The following is a 15234-nucleotide window of genomic DNA, read 5'->3' on the forward strand; positions in this document are numbered from 1 at the left end:
GCCATTTCATGGGTATAGTTTTCCTGTGCAGTTACAGTAGTTAAATAATTTAATCAATTCCAAAGAATCGTTCTGACTTCATCACGCGTAATAATTAAATCAGCTTAATAGTTTAATCAGTTTGTAAACATTAGTCTGCCTGCGCCATGCTGAATAATTTCCTCATCTTAATGATTCAACGGTTTATAGACATCATTATTCAGATATTTCGCCGCAGTTTCATGCAGTACAGGCAGCAAAATAATTATAACTGTTGAAATAACCAAAGTGTAACAGCGACATTATCAATTGACGACAGACAGCCAAATGCCATACGGTTCTGCCATGGGAATTTGCCGGCAGCAGTTAATAGGTACCGCACGTTGCTATCGCCGCGTTTAATCGTACTTCTGATCAATAATAATCTGATGGACCTTTCCAAATTCTCCCGCCCATTTAAAACGTGTTGCGGTTTCATTGGACTACTCCGACTAACCGCCAGCTTTCACCATAGAATTGGCCTGACGTGTCAGCAGGTTCATTTTACTCCACAATGTCATATCAGATCAAATACTTCCTGAATGGGTCGAATTTAAGAACTTTCTTTAGCTGACTCCGACAGTTGTAGAAGTTCAGTTTCCCGAATTTTTCGATTACAAGTTTACAACAATCTTGCAACGGTTTCGGACTTACACGGATTTCTGTTGATGATTTTAAGTTTCTTTGGTAAAAGGTGATGTTTATTAATCCTTCATTTCCCAGGCAGTTTCTGGTTTAGCAACGTTTTGGGAAAGACGTACTAGTAAAGTGATTCAGAATTCTAGAATAGGGGTTCATTACGCGCGCTAGGTTACAAGTTCTTTCGTTCAATGTGGAGAACGGCGGTCTTTCCAATAATTTGCGCCACTTTCGCTCTTTTTGCTTTCGCTGCGGAAAAGGAAGACAGAAAAGATGCGAAAAATGTCGCCACAGTGATTGGCATTGATCTTGGAACAACGTATTCGTGCGTTGGAGTTTTCAGGTAAGTGAGCGGTTTCTTTTTGCGCTGGATATTACTGTACTCATACCAGAAACAGTGCAATACCGCAAGGGAGTTGTTTTGTCCCGAAAATGTGTTCCGCGATTGACTGCGCTTCTTGTCGGATTTGGGAAAACAATGTGTCCTAGCCGTCGACAATGTTAATACGTTCTCGAAATCAGGAATGTAGGTACTTTCTACTCTTAATTTAATTGCCGAATGTTTTTGCGAAGAGCCGTGACAAGATACGCTTAATATACTGTATGTTAATCGTTTCGACTGCACAAGTTATGTCAGTAAAAAAAATCAGTAAAAAATCGAATTGAATGAGCAGTTTAATTAAAATTTTATTTCTCAATATGTACGAGGCGAGCTTCGCTCAACAAATATCATCAAATGAAGAATTTGTCCCAATTAACCTGGGAACGGACCGTTCACAATACACCCATAGCATTACCACGCATAATGTCCACGCACAATCAGTTAGGACTGGCTCAATCACAACTGCTATCACAGAATACAAAAATGCAGTTTTGTATGGTTAGAAATGGCAGCGTGGAAATCATCGCCAACGATCAAGGAAACCGTATTACTCCCTCGTATGTGGCATTCACCCCCGAAGGCGAGCGACTCGTGGGTGACGCCGCGAAGAACCAGCTGACGTCCAACCCGGAGAACACCGTCTTCGACGTGAAGCGTCTGATTGGTCGGGAATGGTCGGATCCCTCCGTGCAGGCCGACATCCAGCACTATCCCTTCAAAGTTGTCAACCGCAACGGAAAACCTCACGTGGAAGTGTCCGTAGCTGGCAGTAAGAGGATCTTCACTCCCGAAGAGATCAGCGCCATGGTGCTGGGCAAGATGAAGGAGACCGCGGAGGCCTACCTCGGCCATCCCGTGACCCATGCCGTCATCACTGTGCCGGCCTACTTTAACGATGCGCAGCGTGCGGCCACTAAAGATGCGGGCACCATCAGTGGACTTAATGTGATGCGCATTATTAACGAGCCCACCGCCGCAGCCATTGCCTACGGTCTGGATAAGAAGGGGGAAAAGAACGTTCTAGTGTTTGATCTGGGCGGTGGCACCTTCGACGTGTCGCTTTTGACCATTGATAACGGGGTATTTGAAGTCCTGGCAACCAACGGGGACACTCACTTGGGTAAATATATAACATCAAAGTAAATGATACACTCTAACTAACTTTTTATTTATTTATTTATTTAATTAAAGCGGATATTCTGGGAATGCAGTAGATGTCCGACTGCTGGCGTTTTTCTGTTTATTTTACTGCACCCGATTTATTGAAATTTACTGTGTTAAGGTGGTGAAGATTTCGACCGGCGGGTTATGGAGCATATCGTCCAACTGTTCAAGAAGAAGCACGACAAGGACCTCCACAAAGACCAGCGTGCTGTTCAGAAGCTGCGTCGTGAAGTAGAAAAAGCCAAGCGTGCGCTCAGTAGCCGGCACCAGACCCGCATTGGAATTGAATCACTCGTCGATGGTATTGATTTCACTGGGACTCTGACTCGCGCTAAATTTGAAGAACTGAACATGGTACGATCAAGAAGTCATCAGACGAACACCAGAGTGAAGAGTGTTTTTATTTGTTGTTTGCTGCACAACAGGATCTTTTCCGATCCACCATGAAACGAGTGCAGAAAGTTTTGGAGGATGCCCACATGAGAAAGGCGGACATTCAAGAGATCGTCCTTGTCGGTGGAAGTACCCGTATTCCCATGGTCCAGCAGCTGGTCAAGGATTTCTTCGACGGCAAAGAGCCATCCCGCGACGTCAATCGCGATGAAGCTGTCGCCTATGGTGCCGCCGTGCAGGCTGGAAGGTTGGGTGGTGAGAAAACAGTCGGGGAAATTCTGGTCATGGATGTCAACCCCTTAACTCTGGGTATCGAGGCCGTCGCTGGTGTTATGACCAAACTGATCCGCCGTAACACCGTTCTTCCTACGAAGAAGTCCATGATTTTCAGTACCGCCGCTGACAACCAGTCCACCGTCAGTTTTCAGTTGTTCGAAGGAGAAGGTCGTATGACCAAGTACGACCATCCGCTGGGCAAGATCAGTCTTTCCGGTATACCTCCTGCATCTCGTGGTGCACCCCAGATTGAAGTGACCTTCCGAATCGATGCCAGCGGTATTCTTCACGTATCTGTTGAGGGCGCCGGCAACAAACAGAATATCACCATCACCAACGAACAGAACCGCCTGAATCCGGAAGATATGGAGAGGAGGAGTCTGAACAGTTTAATGAGGGTGATAGGTTGGCAAAAAAACGCGGTGTAGCTGGCTGACAGAATTATGTTTTGAAGGCTGTTTTTATCGTTCATTGAAGGCTGCTTTTATCGTATTACCTGCCACGAGCAAAAAAATGGAAGTACTTTACACTGAGTTTGTACCTACCACCTTGCTGTCGGCACACTTCTGAAGACGCATGAAATATTGGTATATGAAATAGCATGATCCAGGCCCGTAGCGAGACTCCACTGCAATTTTCAAACTATACCGTCCCCCCACAGTTTTCATCGGCAAGATGCAACGTAGATCCGGAAGTCCTGCGTGACGTTTATTCTTCCACTATACCGGCACGAACGTTTTTCATATCTGCTCCCGAGTGATGTTGCGCCTTTTAAACCGTAAAATTTTTCGACGGCATCTGTAGATGTCGTGAGCTTATTTTCTGGCTTTCGGTATGCTTGCATCATATGCGGCAGGCAAAATGCAACCCGCAAGCAGCAGTAACGCATGTTTGCGACCGAGCAGTACTCTCGGAGGTTGTATATATAGTAAGCCATATTCGGTACGCCTCGTTTTTTATACCAGTGACGAAGTTGCGCATCCATGCAATACATTGCCATTAATATAGAGTAACTGGCCTACACAGAGGCTACACTACAGCAGATTTAGCCATTCGCATGACAATAATAATGTTACACTGGCTCCAGTGTTGTCCATTCATTTCGGAAACCATCAATTCGGAAACCATTCATTTCGAAACCCAACCGTACATTTCAAATCTCGATACTTGGATGCGTCTCATATTTCGGTTACTTTAAGTATACGGTTTCGTATTTCGGACAGCGGTCACTTACAACACCTCCCCCAAGTGGCGCGCTACATAAATAGCTACTGATCGCAAAACGTGCTTTTCATGTTTTCTCGCTGCCTGTAGTCATCAAAACAAAATCGAAAATGTTAAATTTTTAATTTTTTAATTCTGTAAACGCGGAAAAACGGTTATTTTACCTTGCACCCGGTCTGATTTCTGCCCTTACTTTGGAATTTGGATCATTTATAGAAGCTTTTTTGTGAACCATGCTTCGAAATTCATGCGCAAAGTGTGTACTTTGAAAGCTATTTTGTTTCTGATATTTTTGTTTGTCCGCAGACGTGCACCAGGTGACCGAAATATGAAACCCTATATTTAAAGTGCCTGAAATAGGAGGCGCATCAAGTACTCCATGAACCGACGTTGTATTATAATTTATTGTGATTTAAGCGCTATTGTTTCCTTCTTATGTTACTCTGTATTTTTATTTTGTTCTTCTGTTTTCTGATTTCTCATGATTTCCAATGTTTTCTTATTGTTGAATATGCTTTCGTATTTTTCTCTTTTCTTTTGTTTATTGTTTATTGCAAACGGGCAGATATTCCACTAAGAGCTAGGATCGTCATCTGGTGTGGGAATTTCTACCTGGTTTACATAACAAAATGTTGACAGCAGTGACGCCGGGGTAAATATTTTCGTTGACGAATGTTAACAAGTTTATGCCACCACACCACACCGGGGATTTATGCTGTTAGCTCAGCGCTCCGGGCAAAAGGCCCGTTTAGCGACATGAATACAGGAAATTAAACTCCCTGATTTTTCATCAAACCATTTGCTTCTAATTTTTTTGGGTAGTTCGTTTATTACTCAGTATATTGCAGAACGCCGGGATCCCAGTGCCCTTGTACTTGTACTGGAGCACATTGTCTGAAGCTTATTTGTAATTTTTGACTGTGCAATATTTCTCCATCGGTTGCTGTGGCCAGCTATTTGCTCCGACAGTTTTGCTTCCATAGCCGTGAGAATGGTATTTATAAAAGAAGTTAATTGAAATTACTTCTCCAATTTGAGTATTTGAACGTTTTTTTAAAAACCAGCAGGGAATTTGTCGCCTATAGATTGTGGGTGGGCGGTGCAATGTGTGGGATATTTGCCGTCATCCAGCTGGTCGCTATGGCGAAATACAGTAATCAGCATGATGGATATGAGCGACTGCTCCAAACAGACTGTCACATGCAGCAACAGTTACCAGCTAACGACGTGCAGCCGACACGCAAGTTCACTCTACAATCCATGCAGCCAGTGTAGCAAACTTAATTCGCCTTCGGCTGCTTGATAGTACACACATCCTTTCTTTCTTTCGTACTCTCAGCTTCATGATTTTTTCGAAATGCATCAACCTTAGCTTGATTCACATGTTTGTTATTTTTACCGCATTTGAAATGCCAAACTATACGGACTGTAGTGATCACGGATCAGTTGCGATCCGAGATGAGTCGCAGTCAAGATGTTACGTAGGAGGTAGGACTACTGCCTTACATTCGTCTGAGTCGGCAGCACCATATTAATCCACTCTGTGCGGGGCTCCATTAATTTCCGCGAAGATTCCGTTTACACCACTTTTTGCCAGTTTGGGTTTTGTATTAGTGTTGCTATCGGCCATGGATTATTCGGCAGAAGACGCCGCTTTTTATAACCGCTTGAATTGTACGGCAAATAATTCAGCGGATGTGCTAATGTTCCTGAACCAGAGTGATCCCGGATATTTGGCCCAAAGATACAGCTACATCATTATTCTGCTCGTTTTGGCCGGTTTCGGTGTGGCGCTTAATGCCGGCATGATAGCGCTTCTACTGAAAAGTGTCATATATCGTCATTCGACGCTAAGCAGCTTAGTAAGTAAAAAATCGTTTTGCACTTGAAGTAGCAGCATAATATTGAAATTCATTTCAAAATTCTAGATGCGGAACAGTTTACAACTTTACATAACCTCTAACTGACGAATAATGATTATGGAGCACATGAATTGAATTACATTAATATATAATTATTATGAACAGCAAGGATAAAACTTGTGAAATATTTATGTAATCCGGTCACGCATTACTACTCATGTAATTTTTCAAAGAAAACCTGATTGTCCGCAGCATACGTACAGTTCAGTTCAGAATATAAACTAATCTTATGCTCTGAGCCACTGACCCTTGCTGTTAATGTATTTTTAAAATCTATACAGCAGGCGCTCGCCTTTCTTTGTCTCTTTGACACAATTAACCGTAACATACAGGTGACCAAATTGACAAAATTTCATTAATATTTATTTAATATCTACGCTGCCAGCTGTTCCAGTTGAGCGGAGCAGCTGCTCAGTAAACAAGTGTTTCCTTAGTTGTGACTACATTAGCTGTGCTACAGCGGAGAATTGTATCATATGTACGAGTATGTATGTCATTTTGCAGTTACTGCAGTTATTTGTGGCTAATCTGATGGTGCCGGTGTTCTGTCTACTGGCTGACGGGATCTGGAACATCACCGTGCAGTGGTTGGGTGGGGATCTTCTCTGCCCCGCCATCAAATTTTGCCAGATGTTCAGGTGCGAGTTTTAACTGACACACTACTGTACGCATCGTACGTTGCTCTCATCTTCATCGAAGCAATAAACTGCTGTGCTAATGTTCACTCTGTCTCGTGCATATGTTGTCCATGATGCAGCCGGCAGAATGCAACGATTAGGTGCGCGATGTACTGTGTAAATGACTGTACTTTTGAGCCGGGGCGCACGCGCCGACCCAGCTGAAGTTGGTCGTGTCCTTTTATGGCTCGGCGGGAATTCGCGAATATTCCAATAGATTACATACACGGCTTAACGGAAGCTGTTAGGTACACTGTGTGCCATTGCTCGGGCTGGACTTGTCGGTGTGCGTCTCTGATGCTTATCATTCAGGACCGACGCCCCGCATGTGGCTAGCACTCTCATGGCCGACATTCATCATGTAACGTGTTTTCCTGCGCAGTTTTAGGCGACGAGGTAATCGATATTGCAGCTAGGAGTGCAAATATATTCGTTAATTTTCAACCCGTTCACATAATATTCAGGCCACAACTATTGTAATCAGCAGAGAACTTCACGGATAACAAAATATTATGAGCTGTAGTTGGTGCACCGAAGAACGGCCCGACAAAGATTTAGCGTCGGCCGTCTGCTACCAAATAAGGGTATCCTTTCCGTCAGTTCCGTTCCGTCAGAACGTAAATCGACTATCCAGAGGATGAGCCACCCAGGGTGTTACACTTTTTGTAGAAAATTCTGTGTAACTTCTTGATTTTATTTTTCTCAAATCCGCTGATGCAGTTTTGCTCCTTAGCGTTCTGTGAACGGGAAAAAATAAAATTCCCATAAGGATTTCCCATGAAAGTAACTTAAAGGAACCCAGAGGTTTCGAATATGTTGGCTGCATTGTTGAAAACCGAAATCATACTTTAACTTACTTTAACTTTCGAAACACTTTAAACTGTGCAGCGGGAGGGCCTAATGACACTGTATTGACCGTGTACGGGTGCTTAGTCGATGCGACACGGCACAATACATGGACCCCATGCGGCCAAATGGTGCCAAATTCATGTCCACACAAGCAACTTATTTTTTTGGAATTGACGAATTTTTTGAATCTAAAACACCTATGCCCCCCTGCAATCGAAGCTGCCGTCCAGAGGGGTCTAACGCCCCACATGCGACTCCTCTCGGGTGGTCGCTGTAACGCTGCTGGCAATTACAAAAATATAAAGTGAAAAGTTTGGTTTGAGTTTTTCCACCGACCGCGGACACTTGTCATGCGGTGTGGGTTTAGATACAGAACCGCATAACTTTGCACATAGCAACAAATTATAAGCTGAAAGCTTAACGCACTTTTAGTTACAGAGCACTTTGTGTGCAGCGAGAGAGCCTGTTCTTCTTTTCATATTTAACGCTGCTGTAATACTGTTCCAGTTTATACGCGAGCACGTTAATCCTGACCGGAATGAGCATTGAAACCTGCATCACTGTAACATTTCCACTGAGTAAATCCAGTCATTCCGAGAGTCTGTCGCGGGTGAAGGTCATCAGTGGTTTTGTCTGGCTGGTCTCGTCGATGTTCAGTGTGCCGCAGGTAAATTAGTTCGATTAATCCGTTAAAATATACGTCAAATTTCAAAACAGATATTCATACTTCATCACCAAAATGTACAAGTTACATTGTATTGTGACAGCAAAAGAGGTTTGAAAAATATGTACGGATTTCCAGTGCAACTACTGCTACCTTCTGTCAGCGATGGTTATTTCGAGTACAGTAACCATGCCCTTGAAGGAAAATATCATCAGCGGCTAATTCCCTTTATTCAAAATCGGATGTAGCAAATTATGTACTTAGTAAAGTATGCGCATAGCCAAACTAATTCTTAGTGATAAAACAATTAGTTTTAAGCGAGGAATACTGTCCTATAACCCTGCACTTGACAGAAATTTGTACACACTGAACGATACGGTGCTCTTTAACCTCTTTAGGGCATACTTATCTTGTTTTGGATGCGTAGTAAGGTGCACCGCCTGAACAAAATTTCAATGAAAATAATGACGGAAACGTTCTTCGTTGAGCCACTATTTTTGCAGGCAGTAATCTTCCATACGGATCGCGCCCCAATTTGCACCAAATTCTATCAATGCGTCACTCACGGCTTTTATTCGAGCGCCGATCAAGAGCTTGCCTACACCTTAGCTACTCTCACCGTCATGTGCTTGATTCCGCTGTGCATTATTGTAATCTGCTATTTGGTAATTTCCGTGGCCATCACACAGGAATCGCGGATGGCGGCCGGAAGTCTTGGTAGGCGCTCAGTTACTGATAAAATCGCACACTCTTTTCCGGCAAAGATTCCGGAATTCTTTTGATTACCGGAAGGCGACATCAGTGGCCATAAAATTTGACATACTTGTACTGATAAATATGCAGTTTTGTGATTATCACCGTTGTAATACAGTGGTGATAATTATACTACTGTTTGTTGGTAACATAACTGCTGAAGCGTCGCTCAACCTGGGGTACATGGCCGGGGATTTCGAGTCCACCCAACCTGTTTTGGGTAAATTGGAACTCAGAGCATAAATCTACGACTGCTTACCAAAAATGAAAAAACGATAAAGCAATAATTTAAAAGGTCAAAAACTGGATAAATTGCAAAGCGTTGCAGCTGTGAAGTTAATGCTGTAGCTTTTTTTGCCAAATTTTAAAAATTATAACACTACTAAAGCCAAAGGGCAACTTGCTTTCACTCCAAAAAAACGGTGGATGCACGCACTTATTATTCCTATCCTTGTAAACTGTAGATAAGCACGGATTAATGGCTTTTGGAATTAAATTTTCAGATTTTCAGATATCATGCCGGCAAATGCTTACTCTGTAGCTGGTTTGCTGACATAATAAGCTAAATTACAAATTTGTACAAACTAACTGGGAAATGGAAATGAATGAAAGCATTTTTATAAACGATAAAAATAAGCGGCGGTGGACAAAACTTGTTTTTGCCAGACATAAACTGGCACAAGTAAGTTTGTATCCAAATCCTGAGAACGCTATTGAGTTACTTATCATCGGCAGTTTGGTGCAATACAGTAACATAAATGCATTTGTTCGTCTACAAGACTACGACTACGGTAACATAAAAACTAATGCTGCTATAATGATTCGCTATCGTGCCGACTGACAATTTGCCGACAAGTGAGACGTTATTATGCGAATCAGTTTCGTGATCTCGTTTAGTGAAGTTGTTTGAAGAGCAAAATGATTGATCCATGAATAATAGTTTGTGCGAACACCATGCCGATCCACATGTGCGCAAGGAAACGTAGGTCAACGAAATGGCACGCAAGTATTAAAAAAAAATATTTCTCCCAACAGTGCACATACAGGCAAAATATTAATCGGATAAAATCTGTAGTCTGTGTAGTTCTGTATTCGAGTTGGTTACACATCTGCATGCACGTTCGGCTTCACGGAGGCAACAGTATCATCTCGCCGCTAAATACTTTGCGGCCATCTTTTAAAATCTGGCTTAGAAACGTGCTTAAACAAAAGAACAACGGTTTTTTGTTTTCAGTCGGCGTATCGTTGCTGTGTAATACACTCCGCATCGTTTCGACATCTCTTTATTTTATTTAATTATGGAGTTTGTATCCTGAACTTAAATTTTTCTTTCTTACTGTACCTTCTTATTTTTTCCAATCATCATACAGCTCAGCGCAATTTGTGCCCCTGCCAGAAGAAATTTGGAAGAATAAAGTTGTCTTGTCTCCTCTTGTCCTACAAATGCTGATTTAGAGTAATATTTTTATGTGCAGATTCTGCCGCAAATTCGCGATTGTGTGCATGTCACCCAGAAGAAATTTCCAGGCCTAATGCGCACACTGCCGCGATGTTATGTCCTAGCAGTATGGGTCACGGTCATTGGCTTTATCGGAAAACCCGCAAAATATCCTTGTGGATGACTTTTATTACGGCTGCCAGTTTTGTTATCTGCTGGGGTGAGCTTTAACTTTATTCGTGGGTGCGTAAAATATGAGTATATGTACGAGTACATAGTAAGTATTTAATTTACATCACCAAGCATTCTGGCTTCTCCTACGGCGTAATGACTAAGCTGAGCTTTTTTTGGTCGGTGAAAGCAGCGGTCGTGACCCAGTATACGTATTACTTGAAATCAATTAAGCCGTTAACAACAATGTGCCTGATCGTGCCTTCGTACGTTGCAGTGCCGTACTATGTGGGAATGCTTGGATATTTGTTCCACTGGACAGTGTCCACTAACACAATGACTATCATTTTTTTGTCTGGGTAAGTACTGCTTTTATGCAACCGATAAACATTTAAAAAACTGAAAAAATTAATAGTTAGCAAAATAAGAAAACATTGAAATAAGATGAAAGTACAGTCATGAAACAAAAAATCAGTGATAAGCAAATGCGATTGCATTATTGGGATACTGGTGTTAGTTCTTTGTGAGTTGTTTCGCTTTTTGTTGCTGCTCATAGCAATAAGTGACTTGCTAAGGTGGTGAGATACTCGTACTTTAGCAGCTCGGTATATTTCGTTCTGTTCAATTCAGGTATGAGTTTTTCGGTGATCAACCCGATTGTTTTTGGTGGTTTTTTGTTAACCCGTCACTCCACATGGAACAACCAACAAGCGCACCATACATCGAGGCGACCATCTCCATTTGCATTCGTTTTCTCTGGAGAGCAATACCCCATTTTGTAGCTTAAGTGATCATGGTGTTTATGCTTCCGGAACATAATATTCTGTGCGAATATCGCAGGCAGCCCCTCCGATGAAAGCATGTTTCCCACGTACTAAGAGTCAAGTTGAAACGTTCTATTCGTATTACACTCGAATTACCCATAACTTCTTACCTGTTTTGTTAGATTTGTTTTCTTAGCTTCTTACTTGTTCTGTCAGCTGTTGTTGAAATTCTCCGTACATTTTCGTTTCGCCGCTTGTGAGATCGATAATTGTCGGAACACAGACACTAATTAACATCATCGCCTACATGTCCTGTTAAAAAATTTGCGTTTATTCGACATTACGCTTATTCTCAGAAGCAAGATTTTTGAAACATTCTTACATTTACTACACACCTACATTACCGTAGTAAAATATGTATTCAGTGGTATTTTTTTGAATGGGTCGTCTAACCAGGGCACATAGGGGTCCTCCCCTTTCAAAAAAATCTCGCTTTTCGCAGAAAGGTAGTAAACCTACGTAGGGTAATTAAAAAAATAATTTCACTGGCTGTAATTATGATGGGCGTGGCCAAACACATATTTAAAGCGTATCCAATACCACAGTCATAGTATTACCATTGCAGCACAGGCTGTATGTGTGGCAGTCATTTTGCGGGCATTACAGTAGGCCACTAGCCGTGGACTCTTGCAGCTCCCGAGGATCTATGTACGCAAGCGAAACCGTGCGGTGGTCTCTGCAACGCTTACACTGCCTACTTTCAAAACTACGTTATTATTTAAAATGTGTTATTATTATGTGTATTTTTGCACATCGTGCAAGAAGTTTCCTTGTACCAACTCGAAAACGCTAAGCAAATATCGGCATACTGATACTCTGGCTAGGGTAGAGCCTAGACTAACCTTTCAGTTCTAACATTATAATATTAACTAACTTTTCGGTTAGACTAACATTGCAGACTAACTTTTCGGATAATGGTAACAAAAAACCTCGCCTGTGGTTGGTGGAAACGTATGCAAGACGAGACGTTTCTGGAGACGTTTCTGGAGACTCCCCTTTCGGCGTCACCAAGAACGATATCCTTTTGATCACATTGGTGACATGGGAAGCTTACACGAGAGAGCAAATTTCTGATCATCGGCGACCTTTTAAAACTGCTACCGGCAATTTTTAAATCCAAAACCTCTAACTATTATTTGGGAACAAAATTGTCGTGCACATGTCCATGTGTTGGCGGTGACGTACGCACGGACACCACGAGTTACATTAGGCGAATATATAAACGGCCACGCTGCATGTGTGCTTGTTGGTAGCAAATACCGCCGTGCATATGTGTAGGTGGTGGCGGTGACTGGCGCACAAGCACTACATTTTTCACTATCCTCGAACGTAGAATACCTTCGCTACTCTTTGGTCGATTAAACATTTTGAATATTTCTACAACAGTATTTCCCCAAGCTCATCAATGATTTTCACGCCAAGGTAAATCAGTAAGCAAATGAGCTGCAAAGGAACCGCCTAAAAACAGTGCAAGAAAGAGTTCTGGAGAGCGTAAAAGGGAAAATATTTGCGTAAGGAGACGATCTCGGTGCCATTAAATCGGATTACTTCCTTTCAGCTGAGCCTGGGAGGGTAGCCAACGAGATGGACGAAATTAAACCTCTAATGAGCGCAGACCTTTTGGCACGGTAGGATAACGTGGTTGGAGAGCTTGCGCAGAGCCACAGCAAGATATGCCCGCTTTTGTTCTCCACATGCTGCAGCCATCCCGGGACACTGCTGTACACACCCAACTCTGTGGCGATTCGTGACTGCTGCAGTCCCATACACACGACATAATCCGCGCTCATTCTGAACACCCCTCCCTCCAGTTGATCCTGTGCCAGACTGCGTACCGAGTTCCGGCTATTCACACACTCTTCAGAAACTGACACGAAATCTCCAACGTCCACTTTACTCATTATTTCCCGCCCGTCCGGCGTTATGTCGAAGTTCTGGCCCCCTAATTCTTTCCAGAAGACGGTGATGCGGCGCTGAGCCGGGCCTAGTTCCCCGTTGACCTTTTTCGCAGCGGTGACGCCGCCGTATTCTGTTCCCTGGGAATACGTTTTGTGGCGTGGTGGTTCTATTTGCGTCCATACGGGCAAAGTTTGCCGGTGAACAGATTCTTGGAGAAGGAACGCTTGAGCGTTGTCGTCAGAATAAATGAGAATGTTACGCATTCTTGTGCTGTCTTCAGCTACGATAACGCACCAATCATAGTCGGCAAAAATTTCTTTCAGTTTTGCTCCAATTTGGTCGGCGATCTCGCGATTATTTACCATGGCCTCGTGATCGAATTCCGTTATATATCCGTCAACCAGTTCCAAGATTTCAATTCGCTGAATATTGTTGGGACTGAAAAAATTCTTAGCGCTTTTTCTCATGGCACTGTATAATCTGTCCATAATTTCCCCAAATTCAATGACCATCGCACTGTACTCAACGGGGATTTGCGAGAAGTTTACTTCCTCAGTTTGGTTGAAATAAACCATGTAGTACAAAATTAATGAATCCGGAAGCACGTTAAAATGACAAATTCGCACCACTCTTTGAAACTAGACGGCATCACTGCTATGGATTGTTCATAAAGGATTTCTAAACTACTTTTCACAGCTGAATTTGTGATAATTTCTCTGTACAGGTCCCCCAACATTTTATCCGGCGGAAAACGTATGATGGCATCGTGGAATAGCTTCGTAAATAAGTGATGGCTGGAGCTCAACGCTTCCGGGCACTGCAGACAATTATGCAATTCTTTAGCTAAATAATTTAGCTGTCCATGAACACGTCGGCAGATTTCCACAATTTTGTTGGTCTGAGGAACTTCGGTATCAGATGAAGCTAGTAGATGTGCCGCACGCAGCGTTACCTTTTTCAAATAATCAAGCACTTGCAGGCGATCATTGCAAAGAAACCAGTGCGGTGCACTCGTATGATTTGATCTGGAAAAATGTATAGAAAAATCCCCTGCACACTTTAGGGAGTCAGAAGTGGACAATGTAAACCTTAGCTGATCCAGAAACGGTGTGTAGAAGTACATCGCCATGTTTGATGAAAAAACAGTTTAGCTTCAGCTTTACCACTGAAAATTCGTCGAGCTACGACAAAAAGCCGTTTATAGATTTTTAATGGGTTGAACAAGAGCCCGCGGAAACAGCTATGGTTAATTTTCGCCGTAAACCGTTACAAAACCGGCATAGCGCTCGTATGTTTAGTAGTGCTTCCAGTCAAACATACGGTACTTGGATTTAACGCGGCAGCCGCGCAATATGGGCTTGCTTCACATCAACGATTACTCCGCAGCGTAATGTAGGACATTACTGTCGCACCGACTCACCGGTTAAACACAAGAATGATGTCTATGACACTAGATTACAAGGGATTTTTTGCGGTTGCGCTTCTTAGCTTCCGCGTTGGACTTTCTGAGCCGAGCAAATGCCGATCGGATAACCAGTTTGGTTATTGTAGGCAGCCCAGAAGCATGATGCGATCATGTGAGCGATATTAGACAGATTAATGTTTTCTTACTAAGGAGTATTGCCCTCTTACCGAATGTTGCGTACACAGAAGTGAGAGAACAACGCTGTACAGTGTGTGTTCCAAAGCTTGTACGCGTGAGGTTCACAGGAGCCGTTCCTGTGGAACTTTCAAGTTTCATTATTACATGCAATTAGGCAGGGAAGCATTCCAAAATATGAAAATTCACAGAGTTATCCAAGTTTGGCTTAGAGCATGCGATTTAAGGTAAACTTTTTTTGTCCTTCCGTAGGTTAGGACTTTTCCGGCACAAATTTTAAAAATTCGAGCTCCGACGCATTCTCGAGCTGATTGCATACGGTCAAATGCTTGTTACAAAAC

The 15234-nt window shown here is 42.8% G+C and overlaps 2 protein-coding genes across 2 annotated transcripts; both read left to right on the forward strand.

Moving 5' to 3' along the window:
* Nucleotides 1-534: 534 nt before the first annotated feature.
* LOC129595654 (endoplasmic reticulum chaperone BiP-like) lies at nt 535-3739 on the forward strand. Its single transcript, XM_055492722.1, is given in 5 exon segments — nt 535-1000; nt 1543-2159; nt 2322-2557; nt 2629-3241; nt 3244-3739. Coding segments are annotated over 5 exon segments (1683 nt in total). The 5' UTR covers nt 535-848; the 3' UTR covers nt 3309-3739.
* Nucleotides 3740-5212: 1473 nt separating this feature from the next.
* LOC129595689 (gonadotropin-releasing hormone receptor-like) lies at nt 5213-14084 on the forward strand. Its single transcript, XM_055492769.1, has 7 exons — nt 5213-5958; nt 6523-6656; nt 8052-8211; nt 8712-8925; nt 10437-10619; nt 10848-10929; nt 14018-14084. Exons 1-7 carry the CDS (start codon nt 5725-5727, stop codon nt 14082-14084), a joined length of 1074 nt encoding a protein of 357 aa, XP_055348744.1. The 5' UTR covers nt 5213-5724.
* Nucleotides 14085-15234: the final 1150 nt, after the last annotated feature.

This window comes from Paramacrobiotus metropolitanus, unplaced genomic scaffold (assembly GCF_019649055.1).
Source record: "Paramacrobiotus metropolitanus isolate TYO unplaced genomic scaffold, Prichtersi_v1.0 Parri_scaffold0000081, whole genome shotgun sequence".
NCBI lineage: Eukaryota > Metazoa > Tardigrada > Eutardigrada > Parachela > Macrobiotidae > Paramacrobiotus > Paramacrobiotus metropolitanus.